Genomic DNA, 21,730 nt, shown 5'->3' with positions numbered 1-21,730 from the left:
AATTCAGTTCCCCAGTGAATACTATACACCTACATGTGCTCTGAACCAACCTGGAGCATTTACAGATTTGTTATTAATGCACTAGAAGAGAAATGTATTTGCTATTGTGATTTTGTTCTCAGTACTCGCCCTCCTGCCGACTGAATCTCATACTACCACTGAAGTGGTGCTCAGTCTTACAAGGAGTGCTTTTAACAGCTGAGATGCATGCCCACTTTAAAGATTGTCATGCATATTTGTCATTCTCATATACTGGTCCCCCAAATCTGCTCTTGAGCATTCATTCTTTGACTTGAGATTGACTCAAAACTGTCAAGTAGCTTCCTGGTTATTTTAATCAATGGTTGTTACCAGCTCTTCTACAACAGTAATAATTTACAACTAACTTTACCCACAAAATTCTCCACTACTATCTTGTTTCTTGGCTACTGCTGATTGCAGGACACATCCTCCATCACAGAAACTTGTGTTTCATCTTTAGGCATGTTGCCTTATCTGTGGTGCTCTATCCAGAAGGCAGGCAACTTACATGCTCCTTCTGAGTATCAGTCCATCTATTCGGGTAACTCTCACACTGAAGCTCCAATGCCTCCTAGCTCACTGACTGCAATGCACTTTTCCCTTGCCTTGATAAATGTAACACTGGCCCAACCACAACCATTAATGCTACAGACACCTGTTTCCTAACACCCTGCTCACCTCTCATCTATCCTCTCCAGTCTTCTCCACAGGTTATTCACCTACCCCAAAAATGGCACTTGCTCTCCTTCTGAAGGCCTTTCACAGCCTCTTTCCTCAGCCTGTAGTAAGATTTTAATTCTTGCCTCCTGTCAGCTCACAGTGACAGCTTCCAACATACCCATCATACTTTCAGGCAAATATCTGTCATATGTCTATGATTTGGAAGCACGTACTTGGAAAAAGCACCTCAAAAATCAGCAGTACTGACAGCACTCCTAGAAATTGCCCCTTTAAATCTTTTTCACTATGAAAACTGCAGTGAAAGTTGACAGTTGCTGTTCTATTAGTGTCCAAACCACTGCATATCATGCTCATTGATACAGTCCTCCCCCTCACCGCACTTTGTCAGTTTACATCCAGAGTCTGGCATTTCACTTTTTTAATTCAGTTCTGTGGAGCAGCAACCAATTTTTGGCTCTATTTGCACAACTTAACCTATTAATTGGAGATATCAGAAGCCTGAAATCAGGCTTCTAAGCACTAAAATACTACAAAAACCTGAGCCAATAGGACATGTAGACAATGTTCAGCAGAATGCCACCTTTACAAATTTGCTTGTCTTATTTGCTCACTTCCTCTCCCACAGCATGTAGATTTCAAGTACTGTTCCATGACAATAAGCTGTTTCATGCATCTCCCAGGCAATGTCTGATAAAGTAAATGCAAAATACCTTGCCTGTATGATCACTTGTTCTGACACTGCTTGAGCTCTTACCTTTGTAAAATTATTCAAGTGACCTAGTTTTCTCATATTTGAAACTCCTTGTAATTTGGCCACATTTTGGAGAATCTCTCTCATATTATCACAGGGTTCTGCAAAAGAATACAGGTTATTAGCAGATACAGTTGAAAAGAAAAATCTAAACATACATACAGCATGCAGTTTCCTAAATATAACTGGTACTTTTGGTCTTAATTACGCAGATCATTTTCACCTCAAGAAGCATCAATTTGATTTATGCTTAAAACCAAAACCAGGTATACCCAAGTTCTCTAGAATAAATGCTAAAACCCAGGGAGAAGAGACTCCAATTTTAAAGCAGATTTTCTTCAGTGTCTTAGATTTACAATTGACAAAGAAAACCATTTAGTGCCTGAACCTCCAATCCTAACATCTTATAACTTAACAACTTTATCCTTAATCCTCTTCTAATATAAAGACAAGAAGTAAACCTAGAAGTAGAAAGACAGCATGTTACTGCCACACCAAACGATTGCTTTCCTCTAAACAAAGGGTTGGCTGGATTTGGGTAAGACAGGACTCTTTTCTGCCTTCTATATTAATTTCTATCCACTATCACCCTATGCTTTAACTAGAGGGCTAGGACTTTTCAGTGACATGGGAAGCAAACTACAAGGTAAACAGGGGGACTAGGAATGTCTTTTCCTTTCTTCCCAAGGGTCCACCATCCCAACAACAATAAATCTCAACCCCACAAACCACAATTCACACAATTGATGACCCTGCATTCTGCTGGGAAATGGAAAAGGACTACCAAACATGATGAGAAAAGACAGTATAGCCACACCTTCAGGAATAAGGCTGTGAGTTGAGGCAGAGTGGGACAAACAGCACAGACTGGGGCTGGGCAGACAGCTGCACGCAAAACTACTGTAACAGAAACTGCAGTAAGCTCTGTACACAGTGGTATTGTGGCAGAACAGGTTTCCAAGGAAGAACTCTTTTGCAGTCTTGGGATTAGACATCATGTGATAGGCACTACAACAATACTATCAACAGCACTGTAGTTTGAAATAAATGAAATACCTATGCCATGTTGGAGATGTGAACTGTTAGAAAGTATTACATTACAAAAAAAAAAACAAAAAACCAAAACACACAAAACCCCAAACCCAAAAAATGCATTACATAAAATGGAAGTCTTTAGAAAAAGCCTGACGAATTTAAACACCAGACATCTGGAAAGCAGCAGAGAAGCGTTTTGTGGGTGGTGCCCCACACTAACTTCAGTAATAGAAGGTTGCCTCCCACTGCACTATGAACAGCTACAGCTGAATTTGTGGTGTATACATAGACCTTTACTCCCCTGTTCATCCTGAAAGGATGTGTATTTTTCATTACACAAAGGAAACAAAGTGTCCAAGATGTAAAGAAAGTACTTCCTTCACTACCTCTTTACTGGAGGTGATAAATAAAAAAATACTCAGCCTGGCTTGAGTTTGCTAGTTATGTCTGCTTTTTCAAATTTTAGCTTTTAAGTTTTCAAACTCATCAGTATACATCCAGAACATATTTGGAAAGACAAGACCCTGTACTTGCACTACCATCAGGAATACTAGACAATATTTAAAGATTAAGACACCTACAGGAAGGCACCTGAATTAGGGTGTGTAAACCTGTAACCCACTGTAGTCAACTGATACCTTGTCTACCAGCCAGTGAGGTTGAAAACAACCTGACTAGCTGCAAGATGCCTACTCAAGGGTAAGGTGAATCAATTTTATTGACTATACTGCTTATAATGAGACTTCAGCACAAGTACAGATAGGCTACTGCCACATAATAGTGATTTTTTTCAAAGAATCAGTAAAGATTTTGGGAGGATAAGGCAAGCTCCTAAGTGTGGGCATCAATCTTTATCATCACCAGTTTGATGTGAAATATCCTTTTCCACAAATCTAAGTCACAGCAATAAGCAAAATCAACTGTCAGATACACAGCCACAAGTACTGAGCTACCTTGCACAGCAGTATGCACGCTGAAACCAAACACCCAATAACTTTGAATGCAAATTGAGAAATACACATGCACCTCTTTGAACATCCCCCAAATCAAGGAAAAAAAAAAAAATCTTTGATATGATCACAGAAATTAGAGACAGTTAAAATCTTACTAGATCCATCTCAAGTTTAGGACTCCTCTGCATATTTACTTTCCCAGGGCTTAACTTAGTTGGAGAGGTTTGCAATAGCACAAGCCATAGAAACAAGAGAACAAGAGAAATACTGAAGACAAGTAGGTTGGGATAGTTGAGATAGCACTACAAATAGTTTACATCACAGCCCCTAATTTCAAGGGAACATAATAGGAAAGGGAAAAAACTTCCTCATAATTTGGTTTCTCTGAAAATACATTTGGCTGACTTCTATGCTTTAGCCAGCCTTGGGTAATGGGTGGGAATTTCCCTGGCTCACACAACTTGTGGCGTAACAGAGTACATTACAGGTCCAAAAGAAAGATCCCAGGTAAGGAGACTTAAATCTCTCCAGAATGTTCTACTTCAATTCCCTGGAGAACAAGCAGCAAAAAAACCTCCCCGAAATGACTGGAAATATGCTTGTAAGCTTTAATTTTGAAGGTCAGGAAACCTCTTGTATGTCACTGACAATGAACATTTCTAATTCAGCTACTTGACACAAGTGGGCACTAACTCAGAAGTGAGCAAGTTGTGCTGTGCAGAAAGGCAGCCAATTCGAATGTGAAGAAACCAGGATATAATGATGCTACCACTCCCCACATCAACAATTCTGCGCCAATGGCAGACCGATATAACAATGCTACTTAATCAAAATGTGCAGTAATACCATTTTACTCTATGTGCATTTGAAAAAATGCAGTTACAGCAATTTTTCCTCAAGTTGTTCTCTTTCTGCTGAGAAAAATGCTCATATCTAGAGAGACAGAAAAGCTGAAGGAAAACCGTCTCTGTAGTACTTAGCAAAGCAGACAGGTATTTCCCAGAAGCTTCACTAGCAGGTAAGTAATTTGAAGCAAAGTGAGAACTCCAGTACAGGATCTGCAACACTGAAAAATTGAGAATAGACTTTTCCACTACCAAACTGATAATATGAATAGCAAGTTAGCTGGCTTACACACAGTTTGATGATATGAACACCACTACTACTGTAGAAAAAAAACAGACAATAAAAGTAGTAAGTACTAATTGCATAGTACCTCAGAAAGAACCAAGATTACAAATGCTTTTTGGCCAAGCCTTGTCAGTTCAACTCTTTAAACTTCAGAAGAACCTTCTTGCAAAGTCTCTTCCAAAAAAGTGAAAAAAAAAAAAAAGAGTTGTGAAATATTAACTTCAAGGAAAGACTGGCTATCCTGTGTTTTCTCTTCTGGAAAAGTATCATATATTAGAAAAGTAGAAAATTTACTCAAAGATCAAATTCACCACTGCCCATTTTCCCATCACAAGATCTTATGCAACAGCACTGAAGTTGGAGATGGATTAATGCAGAATGGAAAAAAAAACATGGTACAAAATCTGAGATTTATCTCTCAAAAGATGAAATATTATGGCCTTAACATTTCGTTGTCAAGGACTTGGGTTTTATGAGGTTTTTGGTTGTTTGGGGGGTTTTTGGTGTTTTTTTTAAGGACACAGTTCAGACCACTGCTGCAGAGATTTCTTAGCTCTGATTAACTTTTACTCTTTAGGTCTTCAGAATTTCTTGCTTTTCTATCTAAAAAAAAAAAAAAAAAAAAGACAAAGAAGAAAAGCTACTTGTTATAACTTTAAGACCCCTCAAAAGTCTATTATTTCCTAACTTACCTCATTTATTACTGAATTGATGACTCATATAAGGAAAAATTTCTTCACTGAATGGGTTGTCAAGCACTTGGCTGAACAGGGAAGTGGTTGAATCACCATCCCTGGGGGTATTTTAAAGATGTGTATATGTGGCACTTAGGAACATGGTTTAGCAGCATTAGGTTAACGGCTGAACCGAATGATCTTAAGGGTCTTTTGCAATATGATTCTATGATTAAGCTGGCCGATAGTGACAACCAAATATCTTCACATTCTTCCCCATGGTGCTTCTGAGGGTGGAGTTATGCAAACCGACTGAGCTGATCTTAAGAGTTTTCTTCTCCAGAAGATGCACAACCCCTTCCCTTACTTTCCTCCCCTCTACTCCATCCCACTCTGTGATACGCCCCATCCTTTACACTACTCCAGCACCCACTGACTTCACATTAAAATAACACTAACTCAGCAGAACACCTTTCATTCTTTTGGCTACATTAGTTTTCTGTTGGGTTACCAAGTCAAACTGAATACTGAAGTCTTACAAGTATACATGTAGAAATGGCAGTGCCACTCAGCCATTCACAGGTGGAACGGTGGAAGCAGGATGCACCCTTTCTGGAAGAAATTCACTAGAAGACTATCTTTTTACCTGCACTTTACAGTTGGCAAATTGTCCCAATTAATGTATACAAAGGCACTTTGACTGGAAGCTTATATAAAAACTTGTTAATATAGACAAAAATTTCAGCCAGAGGGCACACATGTTCTGCAACAACAGGTTAGCCTGCTGATCATTACCATCTGATTGTCTATGTATCAATCTTATTTTTTTGGACAGCAAGCACTTAGAAGTAGCAGATATCTTTGTTCTGTGCAATTCTTATACACTAAACAGCTTCTCACTCACAACTGCCTGCATTGAATAACACCTAAAACACAATGATAATCTTTAGCACAGAGTGAAATTAGTGTTTTTAGAACCCTAGCCTCAAGAATTCCATGATTCTCTACACATATATATTAAAGATCCTCAAAGTTGTGTTGTTTGTTTGTAAACTCTCATTACCTTTTAGGGCTTGACTCATTTTTTCACCCCTTCAGGACTGTGACTGTTTCTCCCCAGTGAGAATCGTGATGCGTTCTGACAGCTCTGTTCTCCCAAGAGAAAGAACACTGCAGAGCTCCAGCTGCACAAAACAGCTAGTGCTCCATCTAATGCAGGAATGAAACAGGACGAGCAATAGCTATATTCGCACAAGTGACAACTCCCTTCCCCTGACATATTTAGCAGCATTGTTTAGCCACATTCAGTATGCTAGCAGCATGCCAGTTGGCTACTCTGTTATGCATGTGTGAATTAAAAAAAAAATAATAATCAAATAAAAGAATGGTAGGCTTCAGCACACAAATAATGCAGTAACCCTGAAGTCAGGCATAATGAGTTAAACTGAGGAGTGTGTATTTTATATGCAACACTTGGTAGATGCTAGGACAGCAGCTGTACACAGTAACCGATGTACATACAGTATCAAGTGAGACACTCCACTAGCAGCTGTTATCACACCTACTAAAATCATAGTGCCAAGAAGTAAAATAAGTGACTACACAGGCCTGAAGACTTCTCTTAAAGAAGGAAGTTGTACTTCACAACAGTTAAGCATGTCACCATTGACTAAGAACACAAGAGATACCTTCTTCTTACAATATAAATGGATGATCCTGGTGAAGTTCTATACACATCTACATTTATGAGAGATTTTTAAGGTCTAAGTGCTAAGCAACTGTATATTGCAAAGCTGCTCTGAGTGGCTTGCTAAACTACATGCTGCCAAAATGAAAGAAGTTGAGTAAAACAGACACCAGCTAGAAATATTAACACACTGTTCTCCATTTCCACTGAAATAGTCATGAGTTATCAGTTGTTACAAGTAATGCAACATTAGAAATCAGTTAGAGGTGTCTATGTAATTCTAGATGACAGGTAATCACTCTGCTCAAACACTTCTATCAACACCTTTAATAATGAAATGGAACACGAATGAGAAGGCATATCCTGCCATTATCAAGTTGCTGGGAATAAAATCAGGACATTTATGTAGTCCCTCATAACATGACACATTCTTAATTTACATCTAATTCAAAATGTGGAAACTGCACAGAAGAAAACCCACCAGGTTCTGAGAACAATGGAAGAAGAAAAAGCTACATAAAAAAAGCAAACTGCATGACAGAAATCACTCCTGAATTATTTATATTGACACATCAACTCCACTTTGCCAGATTTAAAAAAATCAGAGAATGAACAGTTTACACTCAGCCTATGATTTTCAAAAACACAGCAGTAGCCATTTAGACTGACATTATGTCACAATTTACAAGGTTAAAACATAGAAATTAGTTGTTTGTAGTATCAAGTTTAGGCAGTTAATACTATGTTGAAAAACATACTGAATACTAAGTCAGATAGGTGTCCTCTACAATCATTGTTAAAAATTTATTATCACACTTGATTCAGTAAGGTGCAAAATACCATGTACTGGTATAGTGTGATGTTAAGTTTTGCCAATTAATTCTCATAAATTTTAGATTAAAAAACCACAATGCATCCCCTTGAAAAGTATAGGTGACAAAAACCAGTGACTTCTGCAGAATGTACCTGGACATTTACTTAGTTTGATTCCTATAGCTTCTATAGGTGAACCATACGTAAAGGTCTTTACTTTGACTACAGAGACATTCCATGTCCATGAAAACAGAAGGAAAACAAGTTACAAATTCAGATTGTTTTCACTCTTGCTGCTTAAAAAAGCTATGAATAGACAAAACTGACTTAGTAACATGGAGCAAAAGCACACCTCTTTTTCACTGCTATCAAAGAAAGAGAACTGTTCTTCCTACAATCAGGTAGAAATTAACCGTCACATTTACAAAAAAATCAGTCAACTAGAAAGCAGTGCAAAAGACAGCATATCCCAGGTAGGATCCAAGAATCATTAGAACCTCAGATAAGAAGAAAGTCTTGTATCAGGATTACAGATTAGGAGTCTAATTCTTCATATTTAACTGTGTATCTAGATTTGCAGGTATGACTTCTGTAAGTAAACAGGAAAGCAAAGTTTAAATGTCTACTGTGACTGTACAATTTCTCTCCTGCAGATGTGCACAAAATACTGCAAAATAAAGGTTATTTTTTTTTCCTAAATATGGATAAAGGTGGCAGAAAACATATGTTCTGGTTTTGCAGTCATCTTGAAGCAGTGACAGCATTTCAAGAATGGACTACTTTCCAAATTACTGTCTCACATAATCTCAGTGTCTTAATAAGAAATACTATCATGTGTAGAAAAGCCATCCTTACATCCTGACCCTTGGAATTATGTTCATTATTCCAAGTGTGTGATCTTGTATGCCAAGTTTGTAGACAGCACCGCTTTACTGCTAAAACTCCTGAAAAACAAGTTTTATAGTTGAAATGTTAACAGCTTTCCTAGCATTTAAAGGTACAGTATTATGACTTAAACAGAAGCATGGCACAAAGCTGAAGATTGGTCACATAAACTATTTTGGATTGCTAGACACAAATTTACACCACCTTTAAACTTCGAACACAAAAAGATAAAATTGGAGGACCATTCCGATACATAGCTACAATGCTGATTTGAAAATTAGTTACATACAGCTTTTTATAAACTATACTTTAAATGCTTTATAGCATTACACAGACTAGTTTCCTGCAGGAGTTTCCTCAAAGACCAATTATGAAAATAAATAAGGCAGGTTTGAAAAAAACCCTGTTGTTCTTTAAGTAACTTGTCTATTACAGAGAGTGAACGTTTGGTTTAGTCCCCCATTTAAATTTACCATTAGGTCCTCAATACTCAAGAGGATGTGATGATAATGCCAAGAATCTTAGCAATCATTCTTAGTATATACAGTCTTTGTGTATTACGTACTTATCCTCCCCCTGCCCCCTCTGCTGCAAAAAAAAAACCCCACAATGCCATCTTTCTACAATATTACACAACTATAACTACTGCATATTATGACAACTAAAACCAAGAAGAGATTATAGTCTAACCAAGGTTCTCTCATTACCATTTCATACTGAAACAGAAATATAAATTATTCCCAAATACACAGTTAAACTCTAGAAGAACTTGCTCTAAAACTTTCAAAAGTTTCTTTCAAGAAAAAGGATAAGAAAAAGAGAATGCAAAAAGAACACAAATGGAGGCACAAAATCCTGGAGACTGGAGAATGCTCCATAGTGGCACCACTAAGTGTTTGTTTGCCCTGTTGCTCTCCTCTGCAATCAATTATCAGCTACTGCCAAACACAGGACACAAGGCTGGAGTGACCCAGTACAGCTGTTCTTATACTCAAAAGCCAATAAAAGGCTGGACAATAAGCCTTTCCAGATTCACAACATTGATTGTTATACCCACATAACCAAATTAATACACTGCAGAACATCAATTATGAATTTGAATAGTGAATGAGCCTATTGTAATGATTTAGAAAAGTTATCTTCAATTTCTTCAATCCATTTTGTTCTTTTCTGCCACCAATCCTAGGAACAGAAAATTCAGGAGAGTCACAATTTTTAGTTGTTTTAATGAAAGATATACTGTGACTGCTTCACATCATGCAACTACCTTATGGTGACTGTATCAGGCAAATCTTTCAAAACTACTTAAAAGAATTCTGATCATGTATTTCTCTGACTATTATCAAACTGACAAGCAAGTTAATAATAATATCAGCAACATTAGAAGAAAATTTGTGAAAGGGAGAAATATGATCATATCTAATAAAATTTTCCCAACTAACATTCTGATTCTTCTTTGTATCATTTTATGTGTTCAAGAAACTGAAACCAAATGTTGTCCAGTTAAATGGCCTTTACTGATAACTCCAAGGCGTTGGGAGGTAGCCACTGTCCCCAGAAATACCCTGTTTCATAGAGTGTCATGTAAGAAGAAAATGCCTAGCAACATTAGTAGATGTAGGATCACCCAGTTTGCTGATGAAGGCATGAAAAGCAATTTAGCAAGACCGGGAAAGAGTAAAATAGTAACAACCTCAAATTCAAACATTACGGGCATATAACTAGAAACTACAAGTAATTCACAATCAGCACCAACTGCAGAAGAAAAACTTTAACTTGTGGCAAGTGTGTGATGTGGTAACTACTCCCCTTAAAATGCTATAACTTAAAGAGTTCAAAAAAGTACACACACTGATGATGCTTGGGAACTCCACTTTCTTGTACTAGAGATAGGACAGGTCACATCTGTCCATAGCTGTGACAGCTCAAGACTTTTACGCTTTCTCCTGAAAAGGTCATTTTCAGAGAATGGACAGGAAGCATCATATTTATAAATTTCACAGCAAAATCTAAGTACGATTCTTCAAACACAGAAGACACCTAATTCATTGTTCAATTTCAACTCTGAAAAAAACTATGCCACTGAAGTAACAGGCTAACCAAAAACCTGAGCTGGAAACACCACACCTAAGGAAACAGCAAAATTTTTCCATTTCAGTTTTTGTATTTCATAAAAAAAACCCAACAAGCCTAGCCATGAGAATCACATATGGTTTACAGACATTAGATAAAGATATGAGTTGCTAAAGCTGAAGTCTGACTTCACTGATGCTCAGAAGTTAACAATGGAAAAAGATTACTTACAAATTTAATCAGGATTTTTTTTAAACAGTAATTTACAGTAATTTTTAAACAGCAACAGCTGCTCTTGTTAGTCCTTTATTTTTATGAATCGTTTTAAAAATATATGCATTTATTTCTAGTCCATATATACTTCAAGCAGGAAGCCAATCTTGTATGCAGTTGAAAGAAAACAAATGAAATCCCTGTATTGTTCACCATATACCTTTACATCAGGAGACTAATAAAATTATTTTTGTTACTTTTATAGATTTTCCCATAAATCAAGGCCATATTGTTTTGCTTTAAATACCTTACCTCTTTCCACAACTATCTCCTACTAATCACACTGTAGTCTTCAACTAACAGCCACAGCTCATTTCACAACAAATAAAATCTATGCAAATGGGGTAGAGAGATATACCTCTCTCATTTTAACCAAAGTAGTGCTAACTAACAGTAACCACTTCAAATATGGGTAAGTGACTGTCCCAGCTCATCTTTGCCATTTTGCCACCTTTTTGGTCTTATACTTACAAGGTTATTCAATGTATCACTGATAAACAGCAGGAAATTTTGTTAACGACTCATTTCTCCATCTGACAGAGAACTCAAAATCTTTGTACTTTTCATTTTACATATCAGACAATTAAGTGTATTTAATTTCTATAAAATTCATAAATACTTTAAAAAGTAGCTTTCTGAAATGTTCCAGGAGCAACTCTCTGAAGAAATGGTCAGATGTAACCAAAACTTTCGCAATAAATAGCACCTGGACTAAAATGAGCTTAAAGTAGTCTAGACAGTGAAGAATAAACCAGTAAATTTAGAAACAAAACCACCCCTCTTAGGAAAAATTTCGTAAGAGCTCTATCACTCAGAATAATTTATTAATGAATAATGTTGATTCCAAGGATACTGCTGTTCAGGTAGAATTTGGCAGAAGAGACTTCCTCATGACATTTAGTTACCCAAACCTATTTAGACCACTGTGTAGATGCACCTTGATACACTCAGATGAATATAACAGAAGAGTAAGAATATGAGTCCTACAGAGCTTTCAGGTATGTGCCACCATTAAAAATCAGTCACATAACTAAGAAAATATAATGGTAGGTAGGGTTTTTGGTTCTTTTTATTTATTAGATATTATGTTCTTTTTTTTTTTTTTTAACTCCATTTTCTCACTGTGCATCTTTACCAGCATTCCTCCTCTTCACCAGATGCAAGGATTTGGTGAATACACTCTTCACTAACCATGCTCAAAGTTTTGCTAACTCCTATTTTTTTCCTGATGCATTCCACCGAAATCTTCCAACCACAACAGATGGTTGGCAAATGAAAAAAAAAAAAAAAAATAATCTGCAGTATACATGAATATCCTAATATTACAGAGTTTTAAACTAGAATAAAGCAAAATACATTTTATTATGAAAGTTGCAAGTGCTCCAGTTAAAACAGTTTGTCAAATATCAGCCAGCACTTGTGTAGCAGTGTTTTGGGACCTTACCTTCTGTATCAGGACTCATCACAGGAGTGCTGCTCAGCGTGCAGGTGAATTTGCACTACGATATAACCATCTGCCAGCACGTAGTAAAGAACACTTCCAATGAAAAGCAAACCTCTTATTTTATCTAATCTTCTGTGTAGTTATCAAAGCCTCAAGTCACACACTTACATCTTAGTTGTAAGAAGCTAGCTGCTTTCAAGGTAGGTTATTCACATCATTTATTATTTAGAAAAAAAAAAAAAAAAAAAAAGGTCTCAGGCAGGAGTCTCATTAGTATGAAAGATAAAAGGCTTATCTGATTTTTCAGTACATTCCTCCAAACTAGTCAGCCATCATTTCAACATCAATTCCCAAGACATCCCGCAACCCCCTTGAACACTGTTCTTTTTCTGCAGTGTTTGGTTTGTATGGATATAAACAGTTGGAAAACAGCAGGTTTTCACTATAACTGACTACTTCAACTGCTTCTCACCTTACAGAGAAACATTCTACCTGATGCTTAGCATCTTTTCTATGTTTATAGGGAAAGACTTCAGAGATTGCTGGGTAATTCGTAAAGTATGCATGAAGGTCATGAGATTGGGCAAATAAGTGATCTGTTTCTTTCTGGGAAGGCTACCATTGACATAACTTCCTTATTTACTGTAATTATGATGAAGGGTGTGTTTCTTTACAGTGCATCTAGACTGGATAGGCTCTGAAAAAAGAAAATAATCCTGAAGTTAAGCAGTGCATTAATTTTGGGGGGTGGGGGGTGTAGGGGTGGAAGGGAAGGGCGCAGGGGTAGAAGGGAGGAAAAAACTTGAAGATCATTTATGACAAAGACTAAAACACTCATATTAAGAAGCCAGGAATGATATTTTGGTACTTCAACAGTTTCTAAGGTTCACATGAGGGTGGGTGAGGGGGTGGAGGGGGATGCAGATTACTATAATGTTATGGAAACACAGCATTGCTTAAACACCTAAGCAGCTATTTATACTGAGCCAAATTGCAGAACAATCTCTTTTGTCAACTATAAATAGAAACAAGATATTAGATCATTTTACTGTCATTTTATTCTCTGCCCTTCAGAAAAAAGTGCTGACATTTGTTGACCAATCTGAACCACAGCAGCAAAACCAAAGAATCCACCCACCAAAACAAATTTAGAGATGCTGTAGACAAAAACTTCAAAGACAGACATGAACACAGATCTTGAATCACATGGTAGCACCCAGCTCCTACACACACCTTAACATTAGGTAAGCAAGTCATAAGTTTTTATAGTTGCCATTTGTTTTTTCCTTCATTAGAAGTGTTCTGTTTTCAAGAAAATAAAAGTGAAAGTACTGTAAGTCCACACCATTTTAGTAGTTCTGAGAAGTCTTAAGGTTGTAAAAGCAGTAATAGGTTAGGAAGCAAAGCCAAAGATACACAAGTGTTATTAATCTAACCAGGCCAGTGCACTATACGATTCCAAAACAACAGCCAACTACAGCACAAGTACAGACAAGAAAGCTAAGTGTAAGCCTTAATACTGGAGTGCGTATACTCAGCACCACCAACTCTCCTTACCTTTACAATTTAACAAAAAGTTGGTTACATGTTGCCCAAAAAGTCAGCAGGCAATGTCACTGATCACTTCCTCTTTGGTGTTCCAACACAAACACACACCCCCCAATATACAAAAATAATGCAGTAGAAACTTTCTCAGACAGCAAGACAAGAAGAAATCTCTCCAGCTGTTTTTCAAGTTGCCCCTTTATATCAGAAGAACTGAAAAAAATGTTACTAATTACTTTCTTGCTCCCATTATGGCTTCTGTTACAGATTAACAAACAAGGGAGCAAAAACCAGCTATTGTTCTGTGTGATCTGCTCTAACACAAGCATCCTGCACAATGGTGGCACACTGTGAAGTGAGGGAGAAAGGTGCCCACACATTTTGTTCATCTGGGCAGTTTAAAAATACTGTTTCTACAGTGTGGTGGAGCCCCACTTCTCTGTATTTTCAACCCAGACTACATATTGCAACAGCATGCAAAGAAGAACTTAAAAAGTCTTTCCATAACACTCCTGCCATTAGTGTGAAAACCTCTGAGCCACTGAGAAGGTATACATTAGCTACCATCTCTGCACTGGTTCCCCACTGCCTTGCTGCAAGCATTTAAAAAGTATTTTTTCCCCTCCCACACTACTTTAGCTGTGGGTATCACAGGTGCATGGACAGCATACCTCCTTGCTTCTTCCATACTGATGAAGGAAGGTGGAAACCGTGTGGTCATCAAATCTCAAGCTGAATTTGGAAACAAAGTTCATCCAGCCTTCTCTGACTAGCCCACAAATAACCCCTAAAAATGCCTGACATTTTTGTGGGCTGTAAACTGCAAATAGCATCCTGAGATGTTTGCCCTGCATGCAATGCATTACAATTTGCCATGTGGGCACATGGAATCAAATACAACATGGTTTAAAGTGATGCAAGCACAGTAAGTACAGTTCAGACCTTGTGAAATTAAAAAAAAAAAGATACAGAAGTTCCATTTACCTACATGACAGGACACAGGCAATGGAGGCAAAAAATAAAAACGGTATTATTTTTTATACAACACTAACCAATTTTGTGAAACTCTCTCTTGGGGAGAAAAAAGAAAGTGCCAGTTTTCTCAGCTACTTTATCCGTATCTGTCTCATGTTGTAGCTAGAAGACTCAACTTCTACAATATGGAGAAAACTGGCTCTACAAGAAAAGCTGCTAAATCAAAGTAGCATCTCATAAAGCACATTTATAAATAATAAAGTACTGTTGTTGGAGATAGGTACCTTTCAGTTAATGACTACAGTATCAGAAAGTAAAGATTACTACCCACAGAAAGGAGGAAATGAACACAGACATGAACAGCACTTGACCATCAGCAGCTGGCATCCTTCTATCTACCCAAAGCTTCAGCAAGTAAACAAGCTCTGAAAAGTTCCTAATAGCCACTGCAGGCTCAGAGCTACTGGGATCCAAGAAAACTGGGATCTCTTGAAAGAATGGCATTTAAAGGTGCCTGACTACAGATAATGCAGTGAGACAATGCTTTCAACTAGGCAAGCTGTAAATTACTTCGGCCTTCATAACCCAAAGGCAACAGCTGAGACTCCAGCAAAGGAAGAGGTGCTGGTCACCCAACAGGATAAAGCAATTCATTTACAGAGGTGAGCAAAGAACTTAACAGCAAATGAAGCTTGGGTTACACAAGCCTTTTACAGTGCTCAGAGCTCTGGTAGGTATATAAGGTTCTGTAATTCAGCTTGGAATACCTGGAGAACAGTCAGAAATGAAGATAAGTTACGCTCAAAGCATATAATACTCGCATTGTGTTTACACGCACAACCATGACTGGACCCTGTGCAAGAATTCCTGTCCTTTCTGGCCTTATGAAGTTATGAGCTTGATTTCAGGAGTCTAATTAAACCAGCCCGCCTCATCCCATTGCTTCCAGATGACTGCAATGGGAGTTGCACTGGCGGTAAGTCTGTCCTCCTTTTCTGTTCTATTCTGAGCAGGTAATATAACACAAGGCCAAAACCTGAGTACTCTGAATCCCAATTATTAATTCCAATTTTGTAATCAACAGAAGACATGACATATGACCTTAAGTAGACAAAACCAAAACCTGTATCTGTAGCTTTTCCTTACTATACCAACATTATGCCCAATTTGTCCTGGGGACAGTTCTTCCAGAATTGATCACCCTTTCAGCACACTGATTTTCTTGAAGTTGTCCCAAAAGATGATTTATCAGAATCCTCTTAAAAGATGGGGCCGAGTGGCCCAGAATTCTTTTTTAAAAAACACCCCCATCCTCACCACCTCCCCCCCCAAACCCCGCAGCCAGAAACAGCAAACCACAGACTTCACATTATCATCTTTAACCAGGCTCAACTTGGAGAGTTAACACACACATACAATATATCATCATATCAAATGCCTTTCATAAACAATATTTTTAAAAAGACTGAGCACTAAGAAGCTCCAAAGAGTAAAAACCTTCTATACCAGCCATGGCCAAAATACATAACAGGACAACATGCTGTCTTCTGGAAAAACATGGGTAACCCTCATACTACAGCAGCAGAGAAAAGAGCTAACAAAAAGCACGCCAAGAAAGCTAGATCAGCTCTACAAGTAGCAAAGCACTCCCCAAGCTTTACTGCACAAAAAGCCAGGAAGAAGGAGGAACCAAAGCAGCACAAACACAGACAGCACCATCCCTGCATCTATTCTTACTTCTGAAATACTTAATCCTTAATACTGGTCTTCTATGTGAAAAAAGCATTGTTAGCATATAGTCCACAGGTATGGACCAGTGAAGGGCTGACTTTTATAGGCTGTCATGTTCATCAAGCCATTAATAATAGGAATAAATTTAAAACAAAGTAATACCAATATAATTTCACGATTGTAATAAGGACACCACTGTAACCAGAAACATATGGCTTAGGCATTGTTTATGGTGCTTCTCTACTTTGCCCAAATCAGCTATTTCATATTAATCAACACAAAGTTCAGTTGTCCAGGGAAACAAAAGACATTAGAATATTCTTTCAAGTTACTGAAAACGTAATCCCTGTGGAAAACTATGTGATTCGCTCACAGTGAATCAAAACAGTGTATTATTAGTACAGAATTAGGGTAACAATTTAAAATACTTAAACTAATTGCTTACATAACTATTGTAACAGTTGAAAAAACAAACATTCATTGTGTTCAGTGTGGAAACCAAGTAATCATCTATCTAGCTTAGTTAGCATCTTGACTTCTTTCCACTTCTGTTTTCTCTTTAAAATGAAGTTAATACCTACCATGGATAGCTATATGATTACTGATCAGTCAGCTGTAGCTTCTCTGACTACTACCCTAAACCCCTCACTTTTTTCATAAGGGGTTCACAACTAAATTTAAAAGCAGCTTCTTATTCAACTGCAACCACCACAACAATTTATTAATTTTTTTGAAGCAAAGGCTATATACAGTCACAGTGCAGAACGCCTTTTTTTTTCCCACTTGAATTAAAATTTACTTTGCGTCTTACATGACAGCATCCTTTACAATATGATACACATAAAGTAGTTATACTGCTGCTACTACATGTCTCATGGAATCAGTATGTGGCTAAACACACCTCATGGCAAAAATCAGTATCATAATGATAGCTGCCTATCAAATTCTGAGTAAAAGGTTTCAAACAGACCACATCTAAAAAATACCATTCCAGCATTTAAGTTTTGTATATAGTTCTTTCTTACCAAAAACACTTCAGTATGCTAGACAACATTAAAAAACCCTACTGAGCCCATTCATTAAAACCCTGATTCTGTAAGTTACATAAACAGGTGACACTGCTTACAGTAATAATTGCATCATGTGTTTGAACTGTTAAGGCCTTTGTCCCACATTTCGTTGAGAGAAGTTTCACTTTATTTTAAAGACAGTGTCTCACTAAAGCAATCATGTCCATTTGGAGGCAGGGTGGGAAGAGACCTGTTTCCTTACACTGAAAAATCCTCAGCACTTTTCCCAGGAACTACAATACACTTGTAAATATGATACATATACACAAGAGAGAACCTTCAGCCCATGGTAAAACTGCTTAACAAAAAAAATTCTAAACAAGGCTTGGGGGGTGGGGGTGGGGGGCGGGGGAAGAAGAAGTGTAATTGTTGATACAGCCTCTTACTAAGCTGAAAAACTTATTGATGCTGCTAGTATTTGTACTTCCTCCACATTTCACATTCTACTTTTACATCATTGATTCTGTCAGTTCCCTGCCTACTTCCTCATAAAATGGATCTATTCAGGGATAGCAGCAGTCCTGGAACTCCTGAAGCAGCACAGTTATATCACAGACATCAACTCTATTCCCTACCCCAGACCAAGACCTTCTGCCCCAGGGAAGATCATTGCTTCTAGTGGGCCAGTTTGTTTTCTGCATTTTACTCGGCTCTTTGGGAGAGTCTAACCCTTACCTTAGCCCTCTGCAAGGCAAGATGAACTATACATTTGGGTAAGGAAATAGTTCCTATTTGTCTGATCCAAAATTAGTTAAGTGTGTAGCAGATGTTATTGTTCCTTCCTTCCTCTTATCCCCCCCATACACCTGAAGCGCAGTCGGGAATGTTTGGAGCAGTTAAAGAAGCAAACGGCAGATGAGTGCCTTCTGGTGTCACAGCAAGAGAGTCGCGGTAAGCACCGTGGCCAGCCGACCCGGGCAGGCAGGGATACACAAGGGATGGAGGCAGGAGCTGCCACCTCCGCCGAGGCGCTCCCCGACCCGCCGAGCGGAGCCTCGGCCGCAGGGAGGGAGCCCCGGCAGCTGGGCCGAAAGGAGCGGCGCGGGCGGCCCCGCTGCGGAACGGGCGCTGCCAACAGCCCCGTCCCCAAGCAACGACCTCCTCTGAAAAACTGCCCCAGGAGCGGCCGAGCGGCCTCGGCCCGCACGCAGGGGCTCCCCTCGCCTGTGGCCGGGGGAGGCCAGCCCCGCGGCCCCGGCACGGCCCCGTGGTGCCCGTAGCCGGCGGGGCTGAGGGGAGGCTTCCACCTACGGGCAGCTCCGCTCACTACAGGCCGCCGGGCAGCACACTGACGGAGGGCACCCGCGCCCCGCGCCCTCTCCGCCGCCCCCCACCGCTCACGGAGCCCCCGCGGCCGCTCTGGAGCGCCAGGCCCCTCGCCGCCGGCGGCTCCCCCTCCGCCGCCGCGGACGCGCAGCGAGGGGCTGGCGGCGACCCCCGGCCCACCGACCCCCGCCCCCTACCTCGGTTGAGATCGAGGGGGACGTTCTCCTCGCCGCTGTCGTTCCGACCTACGGGGACGGGAGAAGAGAAGCGCGTTAGGCTGGCGGGGAGGAAGGAGCCGGAAGAGGAGGAAGGGAGGAAAGAAGCGGAGAGGACGGCTGGGCACCGGCGTGCTGCGGGAGCCAGCAAGGGGCCAGCCTACCGCCGCGGCGTGCCCGGGGCCCCTTACCTCGGATGCGGAGGTGCCGCAACGAGCGGGCGCGGAGACTCACCGCCATGTTTACGGCCCCGCAGTCACAACACCGGAAACCTCGTCCGCTCTCGCGAGGAGAAGCCCGCGGAGCCGCCGGCGCCGCCTCGCCCCCTCCCTCCACCGTGCCGCGCGCCGCCGGCGGGAAGGGGGCGGGCGTGGGAGGCGGCTGGGCGGCCGCTGTTTGGCCGTGACCGCTCTCCTGTGTCGCAGCGGCGCCCGGCGGCTCCGAGGAGGGGGCTGGAGTACTGCGGGGGCGGGTGACGGCTGCTAATCCTCAGCCTCCCCGGGCGGGGGGTGGAGGCCTCCGCCTGCCCGGGCTGCCGGCGGCTCGGCGTGGGTGCTGGCGGGGAGCGGGACGGGGCTGTGGGGGGCTTCTCCTCCGGCACCTCGGCCCGCACAGACCAAGGCTGAGGGCGAAGGAGTGTGGCGGGAACCAAGGGGCGTCTGAGGGGGCTTCACCGCTGCGCCAGAAAACGAGGCGAAACGCTTCCTTTTCCTGAAGAGCTCGCCCTGCTGGCAACTGGCTTCCTATATTACTGCTCCGTCACCACATCTGAAGGTTTTGGTCTGTCAAGTGAAATTACTTTTGGTTTTGTTTTTATGAGGTTTGCCTGCTGAATTTTCCTTTTTTGAGCTTCACTTGCCTTGTGACGAGATGGTCGCTCATGCGGATACGTCGTGACCGTTAGCTTTGTACACCGAATGTTTCCTGTACTCTGCTTTTTAATACGTGAAGTAATTAAAAAAAAAAACCCAAACAACCTTTTCATTGCTTTCTTGATTTGCGTGCAGCGAGTCCGTCAGCAGCCTCAAATATTGATCTGTTTATTGCCTTGATATTTGTTACACTTGGGTAATAAGATAAGCGTATGTATTAAAAAAAAATAAATTGGCAGGTAACACCTTCCATCATGCCCTGACACTTCAGACAGCCGTAGACAAGGCAATTTCTTGCAACTACACTTGCCAAATTCTCAGGAACAAAACCAGCAAATAATAATTGAATTGAAGTGTAGAAATAGCCAGCTGTATAAAAAAATAGCTTCACAAGGGCAGGTAATTGTTTTCCTGTTCCGTAGTCAATCATTTTGCACTTGTGAGTTTTCCCTTCTCTCTGTGGAGGTCTTTTAATTCAGATCCTGCACTACTTGTAAAAATCTAGTTCTATTAAGTATTTGCGACCATTAAGTTTCATCTCAAAAATTGTAAATTAGTTTTTACACTGATTAGTGCACTTTTAAAACATTTGTACTGATGTAGGAGATTAATTATTTGTAAATCCAGAGTACAAAAACTTTCTGGCATATCAATTCATGACACGCATATAAGAATCTTGCTAATAGGATTATGCCAAGTATGTTTAATTTAAAATGTGATTTTCAACGATTATCCTATTTTGATTTTTGCATATTAAATACGAAACTAATGTTCTTGAGGAACACCAGATTTTCAGAATTAAAAGGTCTAAATGGTAAAATCTCATCCATCCATAACACTGGATCATAGTGCATCAAATTTCCTTAAACAGTTTCATCAATATGCTTCATGGCTGTCCTTTAAAATTTCATGTCCAAGGAACACTTGACTTCCTGAAAATGCCAAATTAACTGATATTTGTGATAGTAATGTTGTAACCTGTTTACTACAAATTCTGCTGAGACTAATTAATTTCACATAAGCTCTGAAGCACCACTAAGTGTTGGCTCACTATTAAACTTCTGGATTGGATGTGAATTTGTAATCTGCATGTAAAATGCTTTGGACCCTCCTGCTACATGGCCAGTGCCATACAGCACTAGCTCCCTTACAGATACGAAGTCAGAGAGATTATGTCTTTTAAAAAACTGGAATATCTTATTCCAACAAGGAAGAGTAAGAAAGGAGTAATGTTTAAACTCCGGAGTATTATTTTGCAGATTTGTTCCTGCAGATACCCTTTAATAATCAAAATATTTCACTTAATTTGCTGGGCTTCAGTTTTCTGTTCCTTTTTTCGCCCCCTGGTTATATTGAATTATGCAGACCAAATCAAGGTGGTCTTTGATCACAAAACACAAAATAATGTCGTAATGTCAGTTGTAAGTGGTAACCCATAAGGCTATGTTGAAGGTAGTTTGATTAATATTTGCCACAGTTGGGGGAGAAAAAAAAAGAAGGAACATTAGATTTTTAAGGTTTTGTAATGGTAAAATGGAAAATAGCAAGTATGCATTAGCCTTAACTATCATTTAGATAGATGGGAGCTCACTCCTTGCCCCCCCCCCCCCCTCCCAAATAAGTATAGATTTCAAA

The 21,730-nt window shown here is 39.8% G+C and overlaps 1 protein-coding gene across 1 annotated transcript in view; it reads right to left on the bottom strand.

Annotated features, from left to right (window-relative positions):
* The window catches only part of RICTOR (RPTOR independent companion of MTOR complex 2), a 90,591-nt gene extending 71,111 nt beyond the window's left edge, over positions 1–19,480 (bottom strand). The window contains exons 1-3 of the mRNA XM_040580780.1: positions 19,415–19,480; positions 19,206–19,253; positions 1,457–1,554 (exon numbers count right to left, since the gene is read on the bottom strand). Coding sequence (XP_040436714.1) covers positions 1,457–1,554; positions 19,206–19,253; positions 19,415–19,463 — 195 coding nt within the window. The 5' untranslated portion in view covers positions 19,464–19,480. The remainder of the gene's footprint in view (positions 1–1,456; positions 1,555–19,205; positions 19,254–19,414) is intronic.
* Between the last annotated feature and the right edge of the window lie 2,250 nt (positions 19,481–21,730).

This window comes from Falco naumanni, chromosome Z, assembly GCF_017639655.2.
Source record: "Falco naumanni isolate bFalNau1 chromosome Z, bFalNau1.pat, whole genome shotgun sequence".
NCBI lineage: Eukaryota > Metazoa > Chordata > Aves > Falconiformes > Falconidae > Falco > Falco naumanni.
This window is presented reverse-complemented; position numbering and strand designations above follow the sequence as displayed.